This window comes from Pygoscelis adeliae, unplaced genomic scaffold, assembly GCF_000699105.1.
Source record: "Pygoscelis adeliae isolate BGI_AS28 unplaced genomic scaffold, ASM69910v1 Scaffold33, whole genome shotgun sequence".
Taxonomy (NCBI): domain Eukaryota; kingdom Metazoa; phylum Chordata; class Aves; order Sphenisciformes; family Spheniscidae; genus Pygoscelis; species Pygoscelis adeliae.
This window is the reverse complement of record NW_008824413.1, coordinates 1,713,479-1,724,629: the sequence shown is the minus strand read 5'-3', so window position 1 is coordinate 1,724,629 and position 11,151 is coordinate 1,713,479. Positions and strand designations below refer to the sequence as shown.

Sequence of the window (11,151 nt, the reverse complement as noted above, 5' to 3'; positions counted from 1 at the left end):
TGCGTTTTCTAACTTACTGGGGGCGGGGCGTTGATGTTTGTTTGTTTTTTCCAGTCTGTATTTTGCTTCTTGTCCGTGGAGGACGCTGGTGGGGAGATGGTAGTGGAGAAAGCGGGCTCAAGCCCCTCAAAGCCCGTAGGTGACAGGTGCCCTCAGCAGCAGGAGCCACTGGGGCACGTGAAGAAAAGCAAGCAGCAGGTCTCCGACGGATTCACTGTTAAAGCCATGATGAAAAACACTGTGGTATGTTTGCTGCTACTATAGAGGTGATGTTAATTACTTCACTCTCACGTGTCCAGGAAGCATAGCGAGTTAGAGCTGGGGATAAAGCATGTCAGGAAGGTGTGTGAGTTGCTAAAACTTTATCTGGAGTTTGCTGGTTGCTGAAATTACCTTCAGGCTTTACAGAAGTATTATCATAAGGTAACTGTCAGTGCCTGTAGAAACTGTGGTGCTTCGTATATTGCTTTGGTGCCACAATTTTTCTGTATTGTTTTGTATTGGCAATGCACATTCCATTAAACTGTCAGCCTATAGAATTGTGTGCAAGGCTTATTACATCGCATTTAGCAAAATGCTGTCAAATGATACTGTAGTATAATTTTGTGTTTTCATATGCTGGCACAGTGTGGTATAAATTTGATGTGAATGTCACATAGGACGGCAAAGACCTGGAAAATACATTCATTTTTAAAATAAGCTTGAAAAATAATAAAAAGCTTCCACACAGTATAGGAGCAAACCAAACTGGAAACAAACATTAGTTCTCCATCTCATAGTTCAAAGACAAAGAGGAGTTGATCCAGCAAGCTTCACTTTCAGTAACAGTCCTGATTTCTAACGAATTTAGAGGTATGTGAGTGAAAATACTAGGATGAAGGCCTTTCAAATTGCTTTATATTGCTTTATTTGTCTACTTTGGTCAGATTTTAGGAATAAAAAAAGCTTCAGCTAGTACAGAATGCAAATGTTCAACATGTAAGTGGATGAGCTAATATGAGCACACATCTGTGCTTAAACTCCTGAATTGTATTTTTCTTTATTTGGACACAATTCAAGGTGTTAGCAAAGTCTTGTGTTCTCAGGGTTTTTTAATTCTATATATTCTTCTGACAACAGTTATGAAATATGTTACTTCCCTTGTTTTGCTGAAACAGTCTTCCTGGAGCAGTCTCTCTGGACTTTTAATCTGTAAGAGCATCCTCTTAAAAACCCAACAAGTCCATCTTTAAACAAATTTTAAATGGAGTAGAAATTGTGTACATTAAAAACTTTCTCCTTATTAGTAAAACTAAAACATGTTTCACCTTAGTGGGAAGAATATAAGGGAAAAAAAAACAAAAAAACCCTTTGTTTTAAAGATTGGTTGGTTGGTTTGTTTTTAATTCTAGAGATGCGTGTGGAATAGACTATAACACTTCAGCGAGTTTAAGGATTAATTTTTAAAAGACCTTTCCTCTTCTCTGGACAAAATTCAAGTCATGGATATTTGCACAGACTTGTTTACACCTTCATATGTAAAAGACGCTTGATTTCATCTAGAAGAATCAGCAGTTTCAGTGGGGTTTGACAAATATATATTTAATTTTAAAAAAGGAGCTTTGGCTTGTGAATGTAACTAGCTGAGTTTAATCAGAATCTAAATTTTCTTTTAAATATTTATAGAGTTTTCAGTTTTATGGCTGCAACTCTAACTTCCTAAACATTAACAGAATGTTAAATCATGTGGTACTGTCATTAAGCAACAGCAAACAGGTAAATCTGCTGCCTTTGGATGTACTCATTGAATCATAGAAATGATGTTTTTTTGGCATGGACCTCTGGAGATCATCTAACCCAACTTCCCATTTGAAGTGGGCCTGTCACTAGCACTAGATCAGGTCAATCATGGGTTTCCCTAGCTAAGCTGTGAAACCCTCCAACATCAGAGATTCCCTGACCTCTCCGGGCAACCTGTTTCATGGCTGCCCTGCCTGCCTGCCCCTCTGCCTGACCCCTTGGCACCCTGTCAGAGGCAGGGTTAACAGTGTTCTGACCTGCTCCACAGGTTCTGCTCATAACTGGATAGGAAGCAGTGAAACTATCCTGGAAGATTCGTAGTGCCAGGGCTGTGTTTTGTAAAAGCTCTGAGTGGGGACAGGCAGTCACCGGAATCATTTCCCAGGGGTCAGTGTGCAAAAAAATCAGGATAGAGTAAGGAATATCTCACTGCCACTCTGTCTGTGCAGAAGTGGGTGTCCCTTTTCTCTTTTCCAACAACTGATTAAAAGGAGCTTCAGATTTATTAAGTACTCACTTGTCAGAGGTTGACATCATGGATGAAGTTCTTGTGGAAGGCTTAGGAGTTGACTGGTGGGTTGAAAGCACAGCAGGCAAATATGGTTAAGAAATGGTAATTCTTTTTGTTAACAGCATGACAAGGCACAGGGTTGTCAGCAATGTGTTCAGCATCTCCAGGTCAAACAACTAGGTACAGATTAATAGCCTTTGGTGCAAGCATACAGTGGGTCTTAAACTCTTAGCATAGAGTCTAACAGATTACCATTAGGCATATATGACTGTAAATATTGTAGTAAAGGTTCCAGAATTCTTTGATGTTGCTTGTGCAAAGAGCGTTTTACTAAGCCATTTTTCATGAAAGCTGCTGGATAAAGTTTTCTTCTCAAGTCTGCTTTCATAGCCAGTAGTAAGTACAGAAATTAAGTACATACAATATTCAAGACTTTTCTCAGCTCTGGCTAAATCTAAAATTTACTTATTGAAATACATTACTTAATACTAACCAAAAAAATTGTTCCTGAACTGAAGAAAGTGTTTTCTTTTATGTTATTCCAAAACTGTAAATTCATATAGCAGTTTACATTAAGAGCAAGATCCAATAAAGGTCTTCTACACTAACAAGCTAGATACTGTGACATTTACATTTTAATTGTTTTGCCCTCCAAGTGGAATCACGAATGCCATGTTATGTGCTCATACTTCACATGTACTGCTTGGGTAGAATTAGGAATATAATTAAAAATTAATATACAGACTAGCAAGTAGAAAAGTGTCTATACATGAATGTGGACAGCTGGAAGACACCTCTGTTCACTTCTGATCCTCTCCAAATGGTTATTTTTCCTATTTTCTGCAACTGTACATGAGAGAATAAAGTGTTAGTGCCCCCTTTTCTGTAATAAACTAGTGGCAAAAGCACTTTTTCATGAGAGGATTAATTTTATTACTTAAAGGGAGCTGTAGAAAGGGAATTCCAGTCTTTCTTCGAACTTTTAAAAGATTCTTAACCAACAAGTTACAAGATTACTGAGGTGAAAAAGATCGCAGAGGGAAAAGTCTCCACATGTCCTTTCAGAGTGCTGTTGCTGTGCTGCAAAGAGTTAAGATTCACAGGGCTAGAAAGTGGCAAGGTAGAAAACTCACTAGGCTATATTTTAATCCATACATCATTCATGCAGGAGTTTTGGAAGCTTTGGTTTTTGGAATTTTATGTCCATCATTGCTTGCTAGAATGGGTCTGATGTTTTTGGAGTAGAACTGGAACTTAAGACATCCCCTCCTGTGTGCTGAGCCAATAAAGCTATGAAAGGTTGTTCTTTTTCTTTCTGTTTTTCCTGAACCTTGAATTCCTTACTACAAAACGGCAGCGCTTCAGCAGAAAAGAAGGAGTTTATCTTTCTTCTACAGGTCCCCCTTTAGTAACATTATTGCCAGGTAAGTTGAAGTATCCTTCTGCAGCATATGAATTTGAACTCCTGTGGCCAGAGCACTGAATTTGGATTTTCCTCCTGGCTTAGTGTGCAAACTAGTAGGTTTTATATAGAAAATATCACTATTACATCCATCTGTGTTCCATGAAAGCATTCAGAAACTGCTACACAGAATGGGCCACATCCAGCCTTTGTGTAAGGGATAAAGGGAGAATGTGTACTAGATGGCCTTAGAAGGGGAGTGATGCTAAGAATTGTTTTGTTCCTGGATTTCAAAAACGAAAGCAGAGCTATTCACAACCTGGGAGAGTCTTAGCTATGTGCACAAGCACAGCTCCCATCTCCTAAAAGAAGTGTAATTGTTTATAAGCAGAAAAAAAAGGTTATTTAGATTGCAGTTCTGGATTTTCATCCCTCTGTTCCTCATTTAGGAGTCTACAATCTGTATGTATTGGAATGAGTTCTCAATCTTTATTTTTTAAACTCCTCTTTCAAGCCATTGTCAGTAATGTGTGTTGTGAAGGACTTTCCTACCCTTTACCCTTTGATAATAACTCAGAGCAAGGGTTTCGTTTTAACCATAGAGATAATGTGATTTGTTTACATTCTGAAACTTGTGATTTGATATTCTATTTATATTCATCCACATTGTGTAACTAAAACTACTTTTGTTATTTCCCTTGTAGTTGTAACAGTTTCTGATCTGATTTTAAGGCTATAGGAAAGCAATGTTTACAAGAAAAAAGTTTTACCTTTCTATTATAATAGCTTATTTATTGGAAAAGGCAGTATGTTTTGGGGCAAGTAGATGTCAAGTTAAAGGAATGTTTTGGTAAGTGTTTATTGGGCAGTAGTATGTCAATCTTGGAGGAACTCCTCCAGTTTAACAATAGCAATTTTGTACAATCTACGAGTATACTTCACTGAACGCTGTGAGTCAATTTAAACTGTCAGTGCTTTGGAAGGCAGTCCTGTCTTCTTCCTGTTTCAGGCTGTTCATTACTGCTGCCCCTTATTATGCCCACATTTGTACAATGTTGGCTGATCAGGGAACTGATCCTGCTGTTGGGGCAAGTAGATGTCAAGTTAAAGGAATGTTTTGGTAAGTGTTTATTGGGCAGTAGTATGTCAATCTTGGAGGAACTCCTCCAGTTTAACAATAGCAATTTTGTACAATCTACGAGTATACTTCACTGAACGCTGTGAGTCAATTTAAACTGTCAGTGCTTTGGAAGGCAGTCCTGTCTTCTTCCTGTTTCAGGCTGTTCATTACTGCTGCCCCTTATTATGCCCACATTTGTACAATGTTGGCTGATCAGGGAACTGACCTGCTGAAAAATGCTCCAGCCTGTTTAAGCTAACAGTGTCAAACCTGCAGTCTTTGGGATTGAGGCAAGCGAAGCTTCTGCTACCACCAGGCTCCTCTGTCCTGCCCTCCTCCCTGTCCTGACTGCATGCTTCTGTCTCCCCTTTTGCATTTACATGGGTGTCTCTTGCAACTACATAGGAGGTTGGCTCTGCTCTAACAGCTGTTAAGTTAACATATGCAAGGAGGAGGCGGAACAGGAATATGTTGTGAGCACAAACTGTGTGGGTGGGAATGTCCCTCTCAGCAACATCACGGTCTTAATTCATTTAAAACCAGTTAGGAAACTGAGTTCTAGTAGAGTAATTCCACAAGCATTTAAAGCAGCATAAACTTGCACCACAACTGAAAGGTGTGTTTTTCATCTGTGGACGTTATTCTTTGCGCAATATGAACTTTTGCATGGCCGTGCAGTGAACTAGAATGGGGTCCTGGTTAAACCTAGATTAAAAGCAGCTCGGCATTTTTTTCAGAGCCGTGCAGACTTGACATACAATTCGGTAACAGTGCAAACTAACAAGAGTTGTGGCTACTACAGCCCTGCCTGCTTCTGCTGCATATTTGTACCTCCTCCTTTGTGCCAATACACATAGTAATGCAACTGAATTGATGAGGCACTTCAACTGCATTAGAGCCAAACATGAAAAGCTTCAACGCAAGGAGGTTTTTATTTCCCCTCATAAAGTTATGTTCCTTTCCAATTCCGTGCTTGTTATTACTGTAATGACCACATTGATAGTATAATGTAAAAGCAGAATACACAGGAAAAATACTAATGCTTAAGACCATAATGTCCTCTAAAAGCCTGCATTTCATATTATGTTTTCCAGCTATAACTTACATGGTTTAATCATACTGCTCTTGTTATTTTGAAAGACTTTAAAATCAGCCCTTAATTTTTGCAAATGTGCAGGAAGGTTGATATTGTTCATAGTTGCAGTGCTAAGATGATAAGATTTGTCTAATATCCTCAAGCATGAAGAAATCTTGCTGTTTCATTTACGAAAATCTGTTACACATTGAATCTCCAGTAAATCTTTTTTTTATAATTCAGTCATATGACTTAAAATAGATAATAAGTAAATTATCAGTTAGACTCCATTTCATGTTTTTGATTGACATTTCTTGTTGTCTTAAATCACTTCATTTGATTCACGATATTTTACATAGAAAAAGACCTTGGAAGGTTTTAAATTTCATTCCTAGAGGAGGTAAATGTAAATTGATTTTGAAACATTATGACAGTGATGTTTCAAGACTCCTCTACTAATCAGTTTTTAATGAACTAATGAATAAAATATTCTGACTGGTGACAATTACAGAGATAGTTGTCAAATTCTGTCCATTCTGGCATTGGAATTAAACTATTTTAAAGTTTGCAAACTGAAATGAATATAAAAGAGCAAATGTCAAACTAAATTCTTTTAAGTATATGAAAGAAAAGGTCTTACATGTTTGCAGATTTCATACAAGTTAAAATCCTGCAGTGGTCTGAGTGTGTGGGTATCTTTGTCTGGTGTTTCACTGAATGAAGCGGGCATTCTTCAGTTTTCAGATGTTTGACTGCAAGTGTACGAATTCAGAACAAAGTATTAGAAAATAGATAACAACGGTAATCTCAGAACAAGATTTTAAGCAGTCTTCCCTACTTGCTGAGTAGGGAATAATCTAAAGTGAGCATTTCCCACGTGCAGCTGGGCACACCTCTACAGGTAGCCAATAGAAAATGTGAGAGATTAGTTGGAAAGCATCTGCCACGCACCTTTCTCAGCACCCAGACTCCAGAACAGTTCCCAAAGAACTTACGTACATATTCTTTCTTTCAACTTGATATCATTCATTCCAGCTAAGAAAAATCCTGGCCTCTATGTAGGCTTCAGCCTTTATCTTAGTCTTCTCCCTGTTAGTTGACTGGGGATGCTATAGGATACCTGGAGTGAGTTCAGTGAAGAGCCATCACGACAGGGTTCTGGAGCACATGTTCCATGAGGAGAGGCAGAGGGAACTGTATTTTTTTCAGCCTGGGGAAGAGAAAGCTACAAGGGTAGCTAATGGTATTAGGTCCTAACAGACCTAATGGCCCAATAGCTATGAGAAGGCTGTGAGGAAGATAGAGCCAGTCTGTTCACTCTAGTGAATGATGGGAGGACAGAAGATATGAGTTGAAACAAAGTGTTCAGCATGGTGAAAAGCTTTTTCACCATGAGGATAGTCAAGCAGTGCATCAGGTTTCCCAGAGTTATGCAGTCTCCTTGGAGGTTTTCAAGACGCGAATGGAAAAAGCCCTGAGCAACCTGGTCTGATCTCAGAGATAATCCTGCTTGGAGAAGGAGGTTGGACTAGAGACTTCCTGAGGTCCTTTCCAACCTGAGTTTTCCCATGATTCCTCCTCTTCCATAAGACGGTGGTTTGTGGCCACTCCATTGCTCTGCTACTACTAAGGTCAGACAAATTAGTGATGATTAAGTGACTCTCGAACTGGGGGAAGAAAAAGGAAAAAGGCATTTGCGAGTTTTTGCTTTAATGGCTTTGCTGCTTTTCTGAAGATGTGATGTGAAGCGGGTGATAAATACAACTGAGAGGATACTTTATTTTTCTGGTAAGTTGGTCTCCCTTCTGACCCACAGAAAAACTATGTAACACCACATTGTTCTGGTTATAATAGTGAACTACATCATAAATCTAAGGTTGACTTTATAAATACAATTGAGTAAGCCTGCATCAGTGTTTTGGGAGCAGCAACATGTGCTTATCAGCTGAGATCCCTACTGCAGCTAATTTTTCTTACATGGTCTGCTCCAACAAGTATGCAGTGAGCACTGCTGCCAAGTACGCAGTGAATGCTGTGAGGAATTGAAGCAGCAGGCCGTGTCTGTAGCTGTCAACCTCTGGATGCTGTCCCTTGTGACACAGTCTCCTCTTGTCACTGCTATAACTTAAATGACATTGGAAGCTTTAAGTGGGTGAAGGAGACAGGAGAAGTAGCATAGTGGCATTTACGCTAGAGAAAGTAGTGGGAGAACACTGAGGAAACAGGAGAGGAACTAAATGTCACTCCGCAAAGTGGGTACCTGGGTGATCACTAACCCAATGTGATTTTTGGTATGGCTTTGGCACCCCAAACTTATGGACTGATGTGCTGAAGCCAGTTGTTGCCTTGTTGCAGGCAGAGAGGTCTGGAGTCCATACCAGGGAAATGGAAGTTTTCTTTCTTTTCCATATATATGCCTGGTCTGCGTTTAACTGAAACAATCTGGTAAGGCTTTGAAGGGATCAGGGAGGTTTTGTTTTTTTCATGAAGTTTTCTTAACCATTCTGAAATGACAGTTATTGCAAAGCCAAAAAATAGTAGCAAACAATACTGTTGGTACGTTGATAAAATTTCTAGACAATGTGATAGAAAAAATGCTGTGAAAGACTGAGTGGTTCCTTCCAGCAACAGTTGATTCCTTGATATACTTGACATTCACATAAGCAGTTTGGCATAGCTTTTCATTTTGATAGCATAGTTGCATAATTTTTGCTGGAAAATTTGCTGCTCTTTAATAACTGCCTTTCTTAGATAAAATACATGTCAGGTAAGATGAAGTTGTAAAGGTCCAGTATGCGGTTACATTGTGCTGAAGGCTGTGTTATGGAAGTCTTGTGTTTAATAGTTACACTTTGACTCTGTGGGTACATTACAAAAATTATGCTTATTAAAGTTGCACATTTTGGTCTCTGATGAGTGTAAGTAGAGGGGATGCGTGTAAAGAAAGGGATTGCTCCTGAGTGCTGTAATTCTAGAGTCAGATAGTCCTTCAATAGAACTTCAGTTGGGCCTTTTACTTGACAAAACAGGATTCTGATTAAATAATAAAATCTGCCTGAATTATAATAAGATAGTAAACACATAATTTAGCTTTTCATACATTTGTGATGGTATTTGTTAATGTATATTTAACAGTTTGCATGCTTGTGTTTGAAAGCAAATTTTTCTTTTAAAACCAAAATTATTCTTCATCCATGTTTTTGTAAAGAATGTCAAGATCTTGATAGCAAGAGTGAATACAGATTTGTTTTCAGTTTGATAACAGAAGTATGTGGATAGCATATACCTTATTTGAAAACTAATATCATTAGCCTGTTTACGATCAGATTAATTATTTTTTGTGATGGAAGACTTTTTATCACTTGTCTAGAGTAAACAATTGTATGCTGCAGTAAGTATAAAAGTTCTGCACAATGTGTGACAAAGTTAAAACATATAAAATACACTGTAGAAATGAGTGCGGAAAACTCCTGAATGCTTTCAAGCAAGCATGGTGTACTGTTGAGTTCCTGCGTAACAACCATTTGGAGGAAGAATAGGTCTTTAAACTTATGTTTTGATGCCTATATCATTAGTCATAAGCATATTACTGATATTTTTTGGTGTGGTTGGTAGGCAATACATAGTATTCTGCACAAAACCTGATGTAAACCCAAATCAAAGGGTACAGTATTTTCTTGCCTGTCTTGTGTGCTGAAGACATCCATTAGTTTTGCCATTATCACATGAACTTCTTTATTATAATGTTTGTCTCACTGTGCATCTCATTATTATTATATGAAAGGAAGAACTACTTCTGCATAAGTTGCTTGGACTTACCCATGTGTTCTTGAAAATATCTGTAGGTATTAAGTCTTAAAAAGTTTAGCAGATCTTTCATTCTTTCAATAATTATTCAGATAGGATTCCTTTTCTGTTATTTCTGTGTAAGATGTGTCTTAATGACAGCTTGTCATGGTTTAACCTCAGTCAGCAACTAAGCACCACGCAGCTGCTCGCTCACTCCCCCCCACCCAGTGGGATGGGGGAGAGAATTGGAAGAGCACAAGTGAGAAAAACTCGTGGGTTGAGATAGAAACAGTTTAATAATTGAAATAAAATGATAATGATAATAATATGATAATAATAATACTACACAAAGCAAGTGATGCACAGTACAATTGCTCACCACCCTCCGACCGATGCCCAGCCAGTCCCCGAGCAGCGGCCCCCCCGGCCAGCTTCCCCCAGTTTATGTACTGAGCATGACGTCACATGGTATGGAATGTCCCTTTGGCCAGTTTGGCTGTGCCCCCTCCCAGCTTCTTGTGCACCCCCAGCCTTCTCAGTCGGTAGAGCATGGGAAACTAGAAAGTCCTTGGCTAGTGTAAGCATTACCTAGCAACAACTAAAACATCGGTGTGTTATCAACATTGTTCTCACCCTAAATCCAAAACACAGCACTGTACCAGCTACTAGGAAGGAAATTAACTCTATCCCTGCCAAAACCAGGACACAGCTGTATTATTAAGCCCATGTTTTATGGAATGAAAAATTATTTCCTACATTTTTTTTTTTAATTTTAAGGGAGTGAGTGTGCAAGGCCCCATGCTAGGAGCAGCCCTGCAAGGGAGTGAGTGTGCAAGGGCTTGTGCAAGGAGCATCCCTGCAAGGGAGTGAGAGTGTGAGGACCTGTGCAAGGCTGGGAGCGTGCAAGGCCACATGTGCGAGGCCAGTGCATGCCCCCATGCATGCTCCCACTCCTGTGTGCACCCTCAAGCGCAGCCGCTGCAGCCCCCTTTTTTTAATAATATTTTAGAGGTGTTCTAAAAAATCCAAAAGCTTTGAATTAGTTTCCTTTCATTGTAGATCTTGTTGCATAAAATTAGGGGAGATACTTTATGATCCAAGTTTCCTGTTTCAAGACTAATCATTGTATACTTATTTAGAAAAGACTGGTGGTCCACATTTAAATACATAGAAAAAATAAATTATGTCCTGGCTTTTCTTACTGTCCTATTGCTAATGATTTAACGTGACATTAGTGTTCTGTATTGGATATCTTCTCAGCTAAAACTATTTAGGCAAACATGCATGCATACTTTACTGACATTGGCAGCCAGAATTTGATAAACGTTTTTTTTTTTTCCACAGAAGTTGAAAACATACATTTTACTTCCCAAAGCAGGTCTATTACTTCCCAATGTGACGCCCATCTACAAGAAGGGCCGGAAGGAGGATCCGGGGAACTACAGGCCTGTCAGCCTGACCTCGGTGCCGGGGAA

At 39.0% G+C, this 11,151-nt stretch overlaps 1 protein-coding gene across 2 annotated transcripts in view; it reads left to right on the top strand.

Moving 5' to 3' along the window:
- Window positions 1-90: 90 nt before the first annotated feature.
- PACRG (PARK2 co-regulated) overlaps window positions 91-11,151 on the top strand; it is a 264,280-nt gene continuing 253,219 nt past the window's right edge. The window contains exon 1 of one of the 2 annotated variants that reach the window (XM_009320754.1): window positions 91-243. In XM_009320754.1, coding sequence (XP_009319029.1) covers window positions 97-243 — 147 coding nt within the window. In that variant the 5' untranslated portion in view covers window positions 91-96. The remainder of the gene's footprint in view (window positions 244-11,151) is intronic. The other variant, XM_009320753.1, reaches the window with a different exon arrangement.